This window comes from Urocitellus parryii, chromosome 4 (assembly GCF_045843805.1).
Source record: "Urocitellus parryii isolate mUroPar1 chromosome 4, mUroPar1.hap1, whole genome shotgun sequence".
Lineage (NCBI taxonomy): Eukaryota > Metazoa > Chordata > Mammalia > Rodentia > Sciuridae > Urocitellus > Urocitellus parryii.
Genome location: NC_135534.1, coordinates 130071476 through 130090546, shown reverse-complemented (window position 1 = coordinate 130090546; position 19071 = coordinate 130071476). Strand labels below are relative to the sequence as shown.

At 38.3% G+C, this 19071-nt stretch overlaps 1 protein-coding gene across 3 annotated transcripts in view; it reads right to left on the bottom strand.

Annotated features, from left to right (window-relative positions):
* Positions 1-495: 495 nt before the first annotated feature.
* The window catches only part of Rasef (RAS and EF-hand domain containing), a 74380-nt gene continuing 55804 nt past the window's right edge, over positions 496-19071 (bottom strand). For all 3 annotated transcript variants that reach the window (XM_026413719.2, XM_026413720.1, XM_077797813.1), the window contains 6 exons: positions 18899-19046; positions 17338-17419; positions 16195-16309; positions 12352-12471; positions 9625-9701; positions 496-614 (listed from right to left, as the gene is read on the bottom strand). In XM_026413719.2, the coding sequence (XP_026269504.1) occupies positions 515-614; positions 9625-9701; positions 12352-12471; positions 16195-16309; positions 17338-17419; positions 18899-19046 (642 nt within the window). In that variant the 3' untranslated portion in view covers positions 496-514. The remainder of the gene's footprint in view (positions 615-9624; positions 9702-12351; positions 12472-16194; positions 16310-17337; positions 17420-18898; positions 19047-19071) is intronic.

The window sequence follows — 19071 nt, the reverse complement described above, 5'->3', positions numbered from 1 at the left end:
CTGAGAGGTACTACAAGGCTTTGGAGGCCAGCTGCTGCTTTTACAGAGAGGGCACACACAGATCTAAGGTGCTGATGACATGCCCAAGATCACAAAGCTAGTTAGCAGGGAAGCTAGGATAAGAACCTGCTCATACTAGTGTCTAGCATCAAATATTTTCCAGTAAACATTGTCATAGGTTAACTACAAAGTCAACTACCTCATCAATCTAGTAATGTGAGTTTCTTCTGTAGCTTGGATTTAAGCATGTGATCTTTTTTTTAATACCACATTGAAAACATTTAAGTGTTATCTTTTAAGACTCTGTAATGACCAAAGTGCCCAAATTGTTCATCTAGATACATCAAAGAAGAGTTGAGATTCCAGGGGGACCCAAGAGACAGTTCAGATAGCCCATGCTGTTAACTCTCCGTAGGACAGTGTCAGTAAGGTGAATCACCTTAATAGAAACCAAACTGGTCACAAAATTCAGTACTCTGGAAATGAAGTGTACATCAGTTGAAGATGTCGGAGTTTAACCATTGCAGCAGTTCTTCATCTGTGTTGACTTTTTGGTCCCAGCCAGATTGGTGATGGATTTGCTGTCATCCTCGTCAGTCCTTTTTTTTACTTCCCTAGGTGTAGGCAAGGGGGAGAGGGTTACTGAGGTACAAACTTAGCCACACAAATGGCTCTGCAGAAAAAAAGCATAGCAATTCTGAATGTTTGCATGAGTCACTAGACACTTCTAAATTCTTCCTAGTGTCCTCCACTTACCTATTCTTCAAAGAAACCTATTAATTTATTGTGCCCCACTTTATATATGAAGAAATGAAGGTAGAAAGAGGTTAAGAAACTTATATTAGGATTGATCAAATTATGTTATGTGCAAGTATAAACATGGCATAATGAAATCTACTATTTAATGATAATGTACCAATTAAAAAAAAAGAATTTTCTCTTAGTTCACACAAATGGAGAAGTGGAATTCAAACCACACAGGCTGTCTCTAGTGCCGGTATTCTGAGCACCAGGATGCACACAGACACACCCTGCCTCTCTTCTTTCCTGAAATTTCAGGATGCTGTATCATCTGCCACATGCACAGTTCACTCCTTAACACTCTGGAGTGTGGCTTCCATCCACAAGTAATGATTTGCTGACCAAAACAAAGCAATGACAGTTTTAGAACCATTATTTAATGACATTGAATAATGGACAGTTAAAATCCAGGGGAAAAAAATATCTTCCTTTTGTTTCTTCCTAAGTTTCTCAATAGAAGCAACACTGATAAAATATGTACCACTTTCCAGTATCTTCTGAAAGCTCCCTAGGGAAGTGTCCTTCCACATGTAACTCCCACAAAATATAAAGACCCTGCATCCCACTATAGATGAGATGAATAACTATTTCTGTGGGTGAGATGAGTGTGACTGCTTATCTTCAAGATGGCATCAATAATTCTGCCAAACAAATGGCTCTGCAGAAAAAAAGCATAGCAATTCTGAATGTTTGCATGAGCCACTAGACACTTCTAAATTCTTCCTGGTTCCCACTTACCTATTCTTCAAAAGAAACCTATTAATTTATTGTGTGCCATTTTATATATGAAGAAACGAAAGATTCAATGCCTGGTGCTCCCCAAGAAGAGGTGGAGCTGTGCCTACCCCCAACCTTCCTGTCAGGGCTGACTCTTGGTGACTGTGACCAATAGAATATTAAGGAAACGATGCGCTGGACTTCCAAACCCAGGTATTAATAATCTCAGTCACTTTAGCCACTTCCCGCTTAGTGCTTTGGGCTGCCATTTAAGAAGTACTAGATTCCTTAATGGAGAGAGGCCACCAGAGTGCCATGAAGAATGAGATGCTACATGGAGAGAAGCCACGAGGAGGAACACCCTGTTTGCAGATATCCAGCCAAAGCCATGGCCTCTAGACCCATCTCTCTGCAAATACATAAAACACCCAAGAATAGCAGTAGAGGAATCTTCTAGCCAAGATCAGCAATCTCTGGTGACTGTAAAAAATAAAAAATAGTTTTTGCTTAAGGTGACTAACTTTGGGGATGGTTTATTATGGAGTGTTTAATAGAAACTACTAGGAATCTTTTCAATAAAGTAAGGTTGTTTAATAGACATATAATATGGTCCATATGTCATTTCAAATTTTTTTAGTAGTTACATTAAAAAATGTAAAAAGAAATAGGGGAAATTACTTTTATTAATAGATTACTAATAATTTTATTAACACTATAGAAAAAATATTTTTAGCATGAAACCAATAATAATATAACTGAGATATGTTATACTTTTGTACTTTCTTCAAATTCAGTATATATAATACATACAGGAAAACTCAATTTGAATCAGCCACATTTCAAGCAACTAATGGCTACCAAATTAGCCAATGCAGCTACAGAAGGTTCTGATGTGTTCTATTGTGGTTTGGATTCAAGTGTTCCCACAAAATGCCTGTTTGGTAGTGAAATGATTGGATTGTGACAGCTATGCCTTAATCAACCCATCCTAGTTTGAATGACTGAGTGGAAACTATAGGTGGGGCATGGTTACAGGTTGTGGATCCATGGAGGCATGCCCTAGAAGGGTTTATCTTTCCTGCAGCCCCTTCCTCTTTCTCTCTCTCTTTTTTCTGGCTGCCATGAATGGATCTGCCTCCCTCTTCCATTGCCCCTTCCATGATGTTCTGCCTAATCTGGAGAAAAGGAGTTGGTCCACCATGAACTAAACATTTCTCTGAAACCATCAACCAAAATGAACTCTCCCTCCTCTAAGTTGCTCTTGTCAAGTATTTTGGTCACTAATTGGTACCAAGAGCGGGGTTATTGCTGTGACCAACCTGACCATGTGATTCAGAAGCCTTTTGAAATGGTTTGCAAGAGGAGTTTCGCCAAGTTTGGAAATGAAGACTAGAAAGGCATTAAAATGTTTAGAGTGTAATGAGCAATCCTACTGTGAGCTCAGAAAATCACAATGTCAATAGGAATGGAGATAGTCAAGACTGTGTTCATGAAGTCAAAGAGGGGAATGGGAACTCTATTGGAAACTGGACTAGAAGCCCTTTGTGTTACATCCTGGCAAAGAAATTTTCTGCATTTTGTTTATGTCCCAAGAGTTTGTGTGAGGCTAAATTTAAAAGTGGTGGACCAATTAATCTGGTAGAATAAATTTCAAGGCAGCACAGCATTCAAGCAGTGGCATGCATGGGTTTTACTTCTTGCAGCTTTCAGCCAGCTTTACTGTGAGAATCAGGAACAGAAAGCAGAGCTAGATAATTTTCAAAATTTGCAATTTGGCCAGGAAAGTGAATGTAACTCTGGAACCAAAGAGGTTATAAAGGTTATATTTCCTAAAGATGTGCTAAGTACTTTGAAAAGAGACAATAGGAAAGATGGCTTGAGGGTATCTCAAGAATTTGTAAGACTATACCATTGCAGACTCAAGAATAAAGAAGGGAAAATTCCTTTGAGAAAAAAACACAGGGAACCCTCTTTGCACAGAGGGCCCTAGAAAGTTGACACTGTGAGGGGGCAATGCCCAAAGCTGTGAAGGTGAAGCAAAAGCAGGAATAGAAACAATAAGAAGTAAAATACGTCAGTAACATGAACTGTGTGTGCACCCCCCCTCACACAAGAAAAGCTGGCTGAGGAGACAGTCAAGCCAAGAGAGAACCAATGTGCACTTCAATCTGTAAGATAAATGTGTGGGGCTGTCCTAGCCCTTTGAAGAGCACATCTTACTACCACATGTCCTACAGGCAATATGTGGAGTTATGGGGCCTGTCTGCCGGACTAGGTGTCAGTCTTATTTGGGTACCATTCCTTCATTGCATGCCCCAATTCCTCCTTTTGAAATGGGAATGTTACTCTTTGCCACTGTATATTAGATATAGGTGTCTTGCTTTTGATTTTTATGGGGCTGACAGCCAAGAGTTTGCCCTGAGTCTCAAATGAGACTTTGGACTTGGAATTTTGGGCAATGCTAGAACTAGTAAGACTATGGGAACACATAGAGATGAATTAAATACACTATGCATTGTGAAGTGGATAGAGCTTTTGGGGTCCAGGGATGGAATGTTATGGTTTAGATAGGAGGTGTCTCCAAAAAGCTCCTGTGTCAGTATAGGAATATTCAAATATGAAATGACTGGATGGTGAGAGTTGTCATTGTCTGAGTCTATCCTAGTCTAAATGGAGTAACTGGATGGCAACTGTGGGCAGGTGGGCTATGGCTGGAGGAGGTGGGTCACTGGGGATGTGCCCTGGAATGGTTGATCTTTCCTGCAGCCCCTTTCTCTTTTTCTCTCTGCTTTCTGGCCACTATAAGGTGCACAGTGTTGCTCTTCCATGCCCTCCCACAGTAACATTCTGCCTCACGTTGGGTCCAGAGCAATGGGCTTTTATGGACTAAACCTCTGAAATTGTGAATCCAAATATATTTTTCCTCCTTTAAATTGTTCTTGTTGGTTATTTTGGTTGCAGTGACAAAAAGATGACTGACACAGTAACCTCTGAGTTACTTATGTAGTTACTTACTTACTTAGTCACTTATGAGTCAAAAACTACATATCTCAGCAGAAAAAAATTAACAAATAAAAAAAATGGAAAGTAATTATTTCTGTAGGCCAGCTAAAAAGTGCTATGATACATGTTTTTACATTTTTTTTATTTAGCAGACACCATGCACATATACCCACACCCATACACATCCTGACAGGTGAGACATGAGTATTATCTCACAGATGAGAAAACAAAGTCTCAGAAAAAGAAATTGAATGCACAAATCCACCCCCAATTCCCCAAGAGACAGTCTACACTTCTGTGCTCTCGAATTCTCAGAATATGTATTATTTATGCTATTACATCTATGGAAATTTATTAGAGACAAAAGAAATCAATGCAATTTCCAAATACAAACTCTTTGCCAAGTGCATAAAAGTTGAGATATAAAAGAACTTTGCCAAAAATGGACACAAAGTTTGCTGTGTCTACAAACAGTACTATTCACTTTGGGAAAAGGGTATTCAACTAGAAATGCAGGTAAGATCAGGTCATGAAGGCCTATCAGTCACATGATGAGCATCTCTTTATATTTATATTGTTTTATATTTATATATGACTTTATATTATAAGTAGTATACTAATGTGGGATTGTAAACTAAAGAGTAAATATTAATTGAATTTTTATTTATAAAGAGTACACTAATTACCAAGTAGAGAACGAACTCATATTGAAGAAAATCTGAGGCATAAACACCTGGACTAAACACGGTAGGAAATGCAGAGAGAGGGAGAGACAAAGAGAGATGCAGGAATTCAACAGAAATTACAGCAATGTCATTAATCCACAGGGCTTAGAACCCACTGGGGATAGGTGACAAAGCAAGAAAAGAAGGGAAAGGAATCAAGATTGAGCCTGGGTGACTAGGTTTTAATTATGATATTGGCAGACTCTTTAGAAAGAGAACCCAGGATGAAGAACAAGTTTAAAGGACTCTTAGTCCACTATGATTGCTAGACACCGAGTCATTGTGCCTATGGAACTTACAGCTGAGGGTTCAGGACATGCTTATGGCATTTTAAAATGAAATGGGTAAAAAAAAAAACAGAAACTGGAAGTCACTAGCTTGAAATGGTTTCAGAGGCCAGGGGCATGGAAGACATCAGAGAGAGAGAAGGAGAGAAAGAGGAAGAGGAAGTAGTGAATGCAAAGTGAAATCCTGAGGTGACCAACGTTGAAGTGGCAAGCAGTGATTCAGGGTAGCAGTGGAAAGTCCTGACTCCACCACCTCCTCGCTGTGTCCATTTGATCAGGCTGATTAAATATCCTAATTCCTATGTTTCCTCATCTGTAAAATGGGCAGGATAAGCACTGTATCCTCATGGGACGATTTGCATATCTCCCTCTGGGAGACCCAATGGCCTCTTATCAGCTACAAACCATATGGCTGCCTTGCCTGGCTTTATATATATTTATATCTTATTTATATTTTTCCTTCTAATGTCAAACTACAAGGCTTGCCTTTTATTCCACTGATATCCTATTGAACCTGGTAGAGGGCTAAGCACATTCTAAATTTTCATAATAATGCTTACATTATTAAACTTGAAAGCAAATATTAAGGAAGGAAAATATACACCCACATCTTTTACCTGGTCTTTGTGTTTTTGTTTTCATTTTTTTATCCATCAAAACTGCAGGCATGCCGACATTAAGGAAATCAGAAAGATATGATCAGAAACATCTAAAACAGGTTTATGCCTGGGAAAATTAAGTGACTTCACCAAAGCTGCCACATGCTTAACAACTACATTTTAAAACATATGTAATTATTATGTGCCAATCAGAAAAATAAAACAATTGCCTTTTAAATGACTCAATGTAGCCAACAGGCCACATATGAGCAGTTCAGTTCTTGAGCTGATCTGCATAGAGCCTGAGCTTTTCCTGTTTTTCTCCAATTTTAGGCTGTTGCTCAACTGAATGCCTGTTGAACTTGGCTTACTACAAAATGTTTAAAGCTTGTGGTTCCGGTATTAGCAAATTTATTTATAATAGGACCATGGTTGGACCTAGTGGCACTGTAAGAATATTGCATTTCTAAGAGTAATTTTTCCTTGGATTCAGAGGTTTTTCAAGAAAAATCAGGTAGAGTCCAGGCTGTTAACCAAACACATGTGGCCTCCCTTCAAAAACAAACTATGTTTCAGACAGTGCAAATGCATACCAAATAGGATACTATTTCACAATTTATGACATTACATGGTAAAGAAGGGACAATGCTGGAATCACCCCATGAGATCTAAATCAAGAACTTATGTGTTCTACATAACATGCAATTTTTTAAAGGTTGAAAACTTTTAAAAATGATAATTCTACCTGTGGAGACTATAACATTTCTACTTTAGTCTTGAGTACTCTGACAAGGAACTATGAGGATGGCATAAATCAAAGTTTTCACTAATATATTACTAATATTACTAATATACTAGAGGCCCACCAAACCAGGCCATAATGCAATAACAATAAAAAGAAAACCTCCATGTCAAACTCCAAGATAGGTGACTCACAAGAAGCTTTTTTGATTTCTTTAATTGTCTAAAGATTAAAAAATAACTATGATCTTACCTTACACAGTTGAAGAACTTTGTTATCAAAATTCCTTTGTACACCAATTGTTTTAAGTAAATAAACACAAACTGGTGTCTAAGTTACACAATAAACAGGGCCAATGACTGGCTGATCCAACAGGTCACATATGAGCAGATGGGGAGGAAGCCTGCAGTTTGCAGCCTCTCCCATCTTTATGATACAATAAAGAGAATCAATTCCACACTTTGGGTGTGACCAGGGCATTTTGTATGCATTTCAATTTAATATGGCCCCATGAGACAATTGAGCATTAAACACTAATTATTTTACTCAGTAGAGTGTAGTCTACTATATAAAGAATCATGGTCTGTTACTATTGGAAAGGTCATTTTATTCATCCCCTTCCTCATTTTGCTAATTCCAGATGCCTAAAGTTACTCCAGGACTTGACAAAGATTTCATAGCTACTTAGGGGTAGATTTAAGAATGGACTTTGAGTTTTCTCTTTCCACAATCCTCTAATATGCCAGGCAGCAGCCAGTAACCATGAAGAGCTTGAATATCTCTTATTCAAAATGCTTGGGTCCAGAGTGTTAGACTTTGTACCAGTTAAGTAACCCTAATCTAAATATCCAAAATCTGAAATGATCGAAAATTCAGTATTTTGACCATTAACATCTGTGTCCAAAGTTTCAGCTTTTAGAGTATTTAGGATTTTAGATTTTCAGATTAGGGATGCTCAACCTACACAAGGACTGACCTGGAGGTGATTATGTAGCTGCTGGGGCAGATGTGGGTGGAGCAGGACCCAAAAGTGCATCGTTTCCTGCTGTGTAGAAATCCTTGGACTCATATTCATGAAATACCAAAACAAGCACTTGAGAAAGTGAAAATACTTATTAATTCAACAATTACTCTGTCTTACAGGCAAACACTACATTTCAATGAATTCTCCCTGTAGTACAAGTAGCTTGTTAGGCCAAAACAGCTGGTGTTCCCTATGTACCAGAGGCATGTGGAATTCATTATTTGAGCTGATAATGAATATAATATAATGGCTCTTTTCTGTAAAATATGATATCAGTCCAGGATTCTCCTACTAAATATATATAAAAGCCTGGAGCAATGGCAACGCCTGTAATCCCAGCGGTGTTTAGGAGGCTGAGGCAGGAGGATCACGAGTTCAAAACCAGCCTCAGCAAAAGCGAGGCACTAAAGCAACTCAGTGAGACCCTGTCTCTAAATAAAAATACAAACTAGAGCAGGGGATGTGGCTCAATGGTTGAGTGCCCCTGAGTTCAATTCCTGGTCCAAAACAAAAACAAAAACAATGTACTTCAACTGAATCTATATACATGTTTAGATATTTGCCTTTTTCCTACCTGTTTTAGTTTACATTCAAAGTTCACATGGTTTGTGCTTTAAATAAAGATAATTTCTAGTGATGTGGGGCGGGGGGATCATTTCTCTTGAACTGATGTTAGATGGAAAGACTCTGAGTGTGAGTTCAGGGTGTCTGCCAAGCCCTGTCACACGCTAATGCTATGCAGGCTGCCAGAGGTCCTTGACTTGTTTCCTTGTTCTCTCAGGTGAGGACAAGCCACTAAGCTCAAGGTCCTAGCCCAAGCACTCTACTAACAGAACTCCATTTAATTAGGCACTCCAAATACCAAGTCATTAATTTAAAAGTAGCATAGAAAATAATGCAAAGTATTTAACTTTCAATGTTTACTAGTGGAAGAGGTCAATTATCACAAAATCTCACAAATCATCAGGAAAAGAATTATATGCCGAAAATTTTGTTTTTGCTTTGTCTACAACTAGATATCACTGTCCTGGTTTTCTTTTCTGATATCTTTATTCTTTTCCCTTTTGGGGGATGGGGTACATATCCCTTTAGGCTAGTAAACATCTGTGGCAGAAAAACTAAGCCGCAGAGATAAATCTAGCCAAAAATGTTATTTCCTAGGGATACATAAAGAACTAAAGTGCAGGCATATTTATATACATCCTTAATGATGTGGTTTTCATTCTAATACACATCCTAAAATATTATTTATTATCAACACCATTGCCTTAACTAAATAATTACCTAGGTAAGAATTTTGGCAAAGTGATTCTAACTGGCATGATAAGAGAATTTGCTCTGTTTGTTGTTTCTCCCACCTTTTTACCCAGTAAAATGACACAATAAATAGTTATATTGGCAATAGTCTCTTGTGTTTAAAATCTGGTTCCTGGAGATGATTCATACAAGTCCATTATTAGCTATATGATAACATTTTGCAGAATGTCAACAACACCTCAGATGTACCTGTAAGGATATTTTGCCCAACTTCACAGTGAACCAGAAGCATTACCAGTTCTTATAACATCAGTGTGTATTTTCTTCTCCTATCATATCTGAAAAATAGGACAGTGTTTTGTAAAGGATACTCTAACTGTATGTTATGGTTAAGAAATCTGACATAAACATTAACTAAGTGAAAACTCAGTCCTACGTCCAGTTTCCCAAGCATAAGGTGAAACTTTACCGAGCAAGATGGAGAACAGCTTCCACTATATTGGAACCATCTTTGGCACTTGTTTCACAAAATAACGCCCCATAGTTCTGTAGAAAAGAAGATTACACAATTAAATGAAGCCTTTAATTGGGTTTCCTGAAATTTTGTTATTAAAATAGATAAAATATGTTTTTTATCAAGCATGCAGAGTAACTAATAGCTAAGAAATTGAATTCAGGGTTTCAGTACTTAAAACAAGGAACAAGTCTGAGCATAGTTATTCCAGGAACAGTTCACTTTTCAGAGGATTTTTATTTTGCATTGAAAAATACAATATATTATGTTTTAAGATTTTTTACTTCAAATTCTTATTATACACATGCTACCAAATGTTCTCTATCAATTAATTTGAGAGAAATAAAAATGATAGCTTAAGGTAACCACACAGGAATTAAGTATTCATCAAAGCAGGTTTGCTTTTGGCCACCTTCACACTATCATCGTTTCTCTGAGGATCCAGCAGTCTCCTTGTTGCTAAAACCAGTGGACATTTTTTAGTCCTCTCTTAATTAACCTCTCAGCATTAGTTATATGATCGCTCAAACCTTCCAATGCCTCCCATTCCTCTTCAAGCAATGTTCAAATGCTTTCCCATGGCCAACAAGTGCCTGCCAATGTCCCAGTTTGCTTTCTACCCTATCTCCATACTTACAAAGTTCCAGTTACCCTGGCCTTCCCTAAATAGCTCCAGTTCCCCAAATTTGTACTGATCCCATGACCTTAGGCTACCTTTCCCTCCACTATGCCTTCACCAGAGTCCTGCCTACTTTTTGGATTTTTAGGTAACACTCCCTTATCGAAGTTAAGATTAAGCTGTTTCTAAACCTGAAAAGTCTATACAAGGTCTTCGTATCATAAAACCTCAAACACTCACTATTTTTTCTGCATAGCATTTGCCAACAAATAACATAGCATCTGCCACCAAAGACAGTTATTTATTTGTCTAACAAGCTGGAGATATTTTTCTCTTAATAAAGGAGAACTGGATAGGCTACGACGGGTCTAGATGTGGGTTAAATATTCCTGTGTGGGACAAGGGGAGGATTTGATGGTTGCTCTGGAGCAGGGAGAAAGAAAGAAGAGGTTGAGAAAGGGAACAAATTCCACAATGGGACCTATATCTAGGATCCCCCAAGTCCATAAAAAAATGTACACATCATAAAGTGAATGTATGTCAAGTAGAAACAGTACTGGTATTGACTTTAACACCCAGGATGTTATAAGGTGAAACAGAGACTGTCTTTGAGGATACAGGATGGTGGAAGGCAGAAGATGCTTGAAGAAGAAAACTTTAGAAATCTGGTGAAGAGGGGCTGGGGTTGTGGCTCAGAGGCAGAGTGCTTGCCTAGCACAGGCGGGGCCCTGGGTTCGATCCTCAGCACCACATAAAAATAAATAAAAGGATTGTGTCCAGCTACAACTAAAAAATTAAAAAAAAATTTTAAAAAAAGAAATCTGGTGAAGAATAAAATTACCAGGCAGATAAGAATTACTAGATTTCAAAGGGCTGTGTGGAAGAGCTTCTGGCCCATGGACTATGGAGTCTCCATGTATACCTTTCCCAGACAATAAACGACACCAGGACAAACATGTTGCTCTGTCTTCTAATTTCCTCTTTGATTTTTGTTTCACGGTGGATACATTTAAGCAGGTGCCTTAATCAATTGCTTCTGCATTTCCTTATCTACTTTTTGATGTTTATTACAACTGGTTTTCAGTTCTGAGGTTTAAAACAAGATTTTCTAACCTAAACTAGAAAATATATATTGTTTAAATGTTTTGTTTTAGTTGTGGTTGGGTACAATACGTTTATTTTATTTTTATGTGGTGCTGAGGATCAAACCCAGTGCTCTGTAGGTGCTAGGCAAGTGCTCTACTGCTGAGCCACAACCCAAACTAAAATAAAACTTCTTTTTAAAGCTCACACTCATATGCTTCCGAGTAGTCCCTTCCTGGTTCTGAGAACAGATAGCAATACTAACATCCCACCAGACTGTCACGGTGTGAACTTACTTGACCCCAGGTGCAGCTGATTTCTTGTATGGGTTAGACAAGTGATGAGAAGGCTATGCAGCATTCTGACACAGCCATAGTAACCAGGGAGGAACTTTTCCCATGTTAATATTCAGCACAGGAATGAACTTACTCCTCTATACAAATGCATATCCAAAAATAATGTGAGACTGTTCCAACTAAGCACAAATCTTCGAGGAAAAAAAAAAAAAGCAGCAGCCCTCTGATTCTCTTCCCACTAGGTCAAATGCTGCTGTATCTTCTGCTCCTTGGCATGGTCACCCTCTGGAACCAAACCCACCATTTCAAAATAGAACACTCATTCTTTCTCCCTTACTTAGATTCCAGGACTAGAGAAGGATTCCAGGAACTGGGTGAGAGGGCAAAGGAAGACGGCAAGATTGTTTTGGCTCTCTGTCAACGATACTCAATGGGGGAAAAGGATTCTGTGACTGTTTTCCTTCCACCATGGATTTGCTCCTTGCCATCATTACTTACATTTGTGCAAGGAACGTAGGGTTCTGGGAGTTCCACTGGGTAAGGACAGTCCATCACCCCATCAAACAGGGTGGAGGTTTACCAAAGAACCTCGTAAGCAAAGGTAGACAAAAGTGAAAGGCCACTGACCCCAACGCTACTGAACCCCTAGATTCTTTTTCAATTTGGACCCACCCTCACTCTTACCATGGCCAGTTTTTCTCCAAAATACGCAGGCACACATTTTTGACCCTCTGAAGTAGCAGTGTCACGAAGATCAGCCTTGTTTCCTACCAACATGATAGGAATAGCCTCTTGGGTTGCATCCTACCAAGAAGAAAGAAAAATGGGCACACATCAGACATTGGACAAATACAATGACAACAGTAACAATGGTAACAGCAGTAGCAGCTGCCACTGTCCAGTTGTATGTCAAATGATATTTGTTGGTAACAGCAGTAGCGGCTGCCACTGTCCACTTGTATGTCAGGTGATATTTTCAGAATTTCTTGAAAAAAATGTTACATGAATACAAGCTGCTTTCAATGCATTCAAAGTCATGTTAAGTCACATTTCAGTAGAATAAAGAGCACACTTATTATCACTGTACAACTCTTAGATTGTCAATTATAATAATTATTTGTTATACTTGAAATAGTATCTTTAAACCTCAAAATATCTTTAAGCTCAGCTAGCCTTACCCACCCCCCCCCCGCCCCGCCATTGACTGGTAAGAAAATTGAAATTCAGAGAGGTCAAATAAGAACATATTAGGCCTAGGACCCAGGTTCAAAGTTACCTCAAATCCCCCTATTATACAATGCTGCATCCTTAGGTTAATGAAAAGGGTAAAAGGCACTGGGATTAATCAGCTTTATAGCAAAGGAAACATGCATCTGCTAATTTCTCATTTCTAGCACACAGAGCATGACAAACCAATATAAACTTAAGAAGCATGACCACAGAATTATTTTTGGCTTGGGCATCGACATAATTTTCTACAGCTTTCACTTCAAACAATGATGAATCCTAGTCAACTTCATTATCACAGGTGCAAAACACAAGTAATTCTTTAGCTGTCATGAGAAAAACGGGGTTCAAAAGTTCACCATTCACCGTTCTCTGGTTTCCAATAAAAGCAAAATATAAAGTCCTAAAGGTCAACAGTTTTCATAAGAATCCACTGCTGGACATTCAAAGTAATAGATCCAAAGGCTAGAGCTTATCAGCATATGAAAAATGCCACAGCTTCCCAGCATTCAGAGCAACACTGACCCTAAGGTATGAGTGCAAAGCTAACTCAGCACCTACTCTTCCCAGCACCTGGTCCCTCACGGGCTATGTAAGAATAGTCAAGTACTCTTAGGCTTCTGCCTCAATTTCCTTCTCTATAAATTGAAAAGGTTATTGAGAGCATAGTCTACCTCAGCGGCTATGATGACAACAAAAGACAGTAACCTGACTAGCCAAGAAAAACAGGATTCTGTCTCCTAAACAAGAAAAAGTGGAAGCCCTGACACAAATATGTGGAAATTACTCTCTGCCTAAAGATCTCGGGAGACTCATTTAGTTTGGTGCTATACCTGATACAGGATCAAGACAAGAGCCTTAAAGTGAAATTATATTTGATTTCCTTTCTCTTCAGATAATTTGTCTCTGATTGAAGGCATCAGAATACAGAGAAAGCAAAGGGGAGAAGGAAGAAAAATGTCCTTCCAAAAACTAGCTGCTCTACCCTTTCATGTGCTCATGAATTGTATTCTTTAGCGATCTCAGAATTCAACAGGAAGTCATTAATCAATATTCACTTAAGTAGCCATGAAGCTAAGCATCTAAATGACTCCCCAGAGTCACACAGGTGAAAAGTGGCACCTCCTTCAAGTCTTGACCCAAACATCACCTTCTTGGTGAAGCTGAAGCTGCCGTGACCACACAGTGAAAACTGCAGCCTGCTTCTCCTTTTGTTTCTATAACATTTATCACTTACTATCAGACTATCTCTTTTATTTCCTTATGGTTGTTGCTTGTTATCTGACTCCCCCACTAAAATACAAGCTTCATAGGACAAGGCTCTTACTTTTACCATCAGATACATCCCCCAAACACAGAACATATGTGTAAAGAGGAGGAAGAAACTAAAAACAAAAATTCTTTTTTCTAATATGTGAAAGTCAGGATCAGATCTCACATTGCAAGTATCTTTCTCCATTCAGTTTTGACCTAAACATTCAATCAGTAAAAAAGTAAAAAGTTATAATTTCATTTTATCCATGATTCTGTTAATAAGATTTTGTAATCTAGCAGCTTTCAATCGAAGTATAGCAACCATCAATTCAAAGGGTCGGTTCACACCGACAGTCTAGTGCTTCTCTGTCCTCTGGCCTGTTTAGTGATGGAACCACTCATTTCCACCCAATTTATTGTGATCATATAAATGGTCCATAGAATTGCCTCAATTAGATGAAGCTGTGGAGAAGCTTCATTGTGCCCATTCTCTAAGGCAGAATTCAAATTCCATATGGTATCTATTTTTTCCTCCTGTAATAAATTTAAGAATTCATCTTGCGTGACATTTTCTTCCTTTTGAGACCCTATGAAAAGGTGATACTGATGGCTGAAAGGGTACTTACCATGTGCAGGCGCTCAGCAAGCAATAGCTGTGCCACTTTATGTAAGAGCTTTTTCATTGAGAACAACCTTGCCTTTTGTGCCTTCTTTTCTTGAGCATAATGCAAACATTTAAAATGATGACTAAGCCCCAAACTTCAACAATAAAACGTTTTGCTCAGATCTTACTTCTCCAGCCCAGGGAACTCTATTTGTTCTTCTTGAGCAGATGCCTCTCCTGTACTTTTGAATTCCTTTCTACTCATTAAAGACTTCTATTCATCTGCTGCTCACTCTGGTGCTGAGCCTCTAACTGCTAAATAAATGTAAGCAAGGGCCATATACTTTCTATGCCTCAGGTTTCTCGTTATAAGAGACAATAGTACATTTCTAACTTCCTTTCTCAGATGTTAGAGAGGTTAGCATAACATATAGAAAACTTTGTGAAGTCAAAATATAACATAAATGTGAACACATTTCACTGCATGCAAAATGATAGTAGGTCAGGAAATTTTGGCAGAACAAAGTACATATTTATTCATCATTGTTGACATCTTGTTGCCAACCACAGTCAGTCATTTCTCTTATTACTTTTCTAGTTAGAGAATGTAACTCCAGAGGTTAACTTAACACCAGACTGCAATCAGTCCTGCTTATCCACTACTGGCGTTTAAGGTCTGTTTAAAATTATAGATAACCTACTAACTTGAAAAGTTAGATTAGCTGCTAGTTTATTTTTCAAGTGTGTTCTGAACCATAGCTTGAACCACACTTTCGTTGATTAATAACTGTTAACAGCACATTAAATGTGACCAAAATCATTTCCTACTTTTAAAAATCATTTAGCATGAAACCAAATGATATGAAAGCTCCTTAGATGAAAGACACAAACCTACTTCACCACAGATATTATCCCACAAGTTAAAATACCAACTGGTATATTAGAGGTACCTGTGGTGTCAAAAGACCCCACATCACAACCAAAATAAGGTTGAGAACATAGCTGCTGTAGCCTTCAGGCCTCAACTCATGCTCACATCCGGGTGGTGTTTCACCTATGTCTTAATCCACGTGGAAGCTCCGACACATGTTTAACCACAGTATACATCCAACCACACCCCCATCTTGTTTGGAAAGCTGCTTCTCCTCAGTGCATTCTCACTTGGTACACAGGGTTCCAATATTATCTATAAGAGAACCCGGAAGTTTTATTCCCAGAAGTTACCTTCAGTAGTGTCTGTGGCTTTGGGAGAACTTATGCAATTCCCGGGAAGAGACCAATGCTGCCAAGGGCCACTGGAAACTCTGCCTCCAGTACACCATTCTTCCTGACAGCTTGGATCAAAGGCTTCTAGTCAAGTTCACCCCCACAAAGAGCAATAGCATTTTCTAAGTCTATAACTCCTCCACGTAATTTTCTGTTTCTTCATTTTGATTCCTTACCTCAATCATATCTACCCATTCTCGTACATTAAGAAAGCTTTTCTCACATGTGACATCATATAGCAGCAAAACTCCATCTGCTTTCCTGAAGTAAGACTTGGCAATGCTCCTGAATCTGGGAAACAGAAAGCACCTTGTGACTCCATCAGCTGGGTGCTGCTTCATTCTTCATTTCCCTTACACTCATTTTTTGTTTTCTCATCTTCTAAAATCAGCCCCATTTGAGACTCTAACAGCAATGTATTGCTGTGAAGTGGCCATCTCTACAGCTTCAAATGAACCAGTGAAAGTTAACAGGATACAGGTATGGGTGACTGATTTAGAAAAGCCAATTTTTTTTTTCCACTAAACAATCCCAAGAATCTCTAACCCCAAAGCAGAACCACATTAACAGAGAAGTACAATTTTTAAAAATGTCAACTTCACAGGTAGGACATAGAGGAGGTTAAACAGAGAATTATTTTATCTAGGGTTATATCAACCACGGACATCTTTAAAATGTTAAAATTCCATTAAGACTCTGAGCTACATGAGGATATGTCTTTGTGTCCACCTGATCAATTAATCTCAGAACACTGAATGAATCAAGTGCCTGGACAGAGGCACACATTCCATTCTTATTTGTTAAACAATTATGTAATTTCAAAGGGTTAGATAAGTTTAAAACCTATATTCTTTATACTTTTGAATGCAACGAATGCAAGATTTGTATTGGCAATGAAAGCAAATTTGTATCATTGAACTTGAACTCAGTGGGAGGGTAGGCAGACAAGTTCTCTTCTCCACCATTTATTTTTGCACAGCTAAGTAGCTCCTCACTCTGATGCTGCATTCAGGAGTGGTGCCTCACTTAGATTCCCCTGTTAGGAAAGTGCACTCTTCTAGTTGCACATGAACATCAGCTCAAAAGAAGCTTACATGCCCTCTTCTCACACAACTGACACTCACCTCAAGGAGGGGCATGGAAGAAGGTGAGCATTACTGAGATTATAATATAACTTATAATTAATACTAATGTAATATAAATATAATTAAAAGGTCTACTAATATTATGTAATTATGAATATAAAAAACACCAAGCATCCTATAAGGCTCGTTTTTGCAAAACTAAGTGGAGTCTGAAGCATTATGAAAAGCACTTGCCTCTCCTGCCCAGCTGTATCCCAGAGCTGCAGAACTGTTTGCTCTCCATCTACAATGAGAGTTTTCATTTGAAAATCAACTCCTGAAAAGAAATATGAGGGTGGAGAAGAGAGTAAATCATTCCATTAGCTTGCTACGTTTGAACCCTCTTTTAAGATGAGAGAAGAGCCAATAAACCAAAGCTCAGTGAGGTAGAAAGGAATGAACACAGCCTTCAAGAGAGTGAACTTCAAATACTAATTGTAAGTCAGATCACACATATGCATACAGATACCCTGTCTGCAGACTGGCTGATGTGGGGAAGGGCTTTATCTATGGAAAACGGAACATCTATGTTCTGTTTTCACAGATGATTAGATGACTGTCATATTTGTGTGTGTGTGTGTGTGTGTATGTGCATGTGAGTGTACATACACGTAAGAATGTGCATGTTGTATATGTATACATATATGTACATGTGTGTTATGTATATAACTGATATGTATAAATGTGTATGTGTAGGCCTATGCGTGTATACATGTATATTATGTATATTGTATACATAAGAACACACATAATATTGTACATGTATATGTAGTTTTGTGTGTATGTGTGCATGCATACATTTATGCATGTACATATGGTACACTGTGATTACACACATAAATTTACACCTGTGTACATGTTATGGTCTCTAGCAACCAAACCAAATACTGTGTAGTCTGTTTATGAACTAGTGAACTTTCAGGTTTATTATTTCAAAGGTGTATCAGAGAATATACCCTATAAATGTACAAAGTCACCCATTGTGAAAAGGGCAATCAATATGTTCTAACATTTCTGGTTATCAAACAAAAAACTCTTTAAATAAAGAAGAAAAATATGATAATTTTTATATCCTCGACTCCTTTTACTGATTATTATGTAAATTTGGGACATCTAGATAAAACTTATTTTGTTGCTAATGTAGAGACAGAAGATGGAAGCATACATCTGGCTTTGATTCTGACCATAGTGACAAACTGGTCACCAATACTGTCACTGCAGCAATATCGCCAACATCTTATCAGAAAGACTTTTCCTGGCCACCTTGCATAATCCTGTACTTTTTTCCAAATTTCATGCTTTTAAGTTTTTTTCCCCCCTTTAGTCTATTCCTCTCCATTGGGATATAAATTCTCTACAGGCTGGGATTAAGTCAGCTTTCTTCATTTTGTGTCCTTAGCACCTACAATAGAGCCTGCCTCTAGGTGGGACTTAGGATACCTACGCTAAATAAACGAATCCAACATCTCCAGCTCTACACTTGGATTGTTTGATATGACAGGCTAAATAGATACTGCTGTCATTTATCAGTTTTCCTCAATAATGTGAGATTTTACCCAAAACACAGAACCATTCTGTAGACAAGGGGACACACACACACACACACACACACACACAATATATATATATATATTTGAAAGTATACAGAGAGAGAGAGAGAGTTGTGTCTGTGTATCTGTGTATATAATCCCTAAAAAAAAAGAAAACCAAGCTAAGAAGTTCATCTTCCCATTACCAAATGAATCAGGGGCCATACCCAATGTGGCACTTGTGTTTCCTCGAAATTCATTCTTGCAAAGTCTCATGAGGAAACTGGATTTCCCCACTGCAGCGTCCCCAGCAAGCACAATCTTGTAAGCCTTCTGTGAACTAGCAGACTTGGAGTTATCACCTGCCACATCTGTCTAGAGGAAAGACGCCACAGTGGGT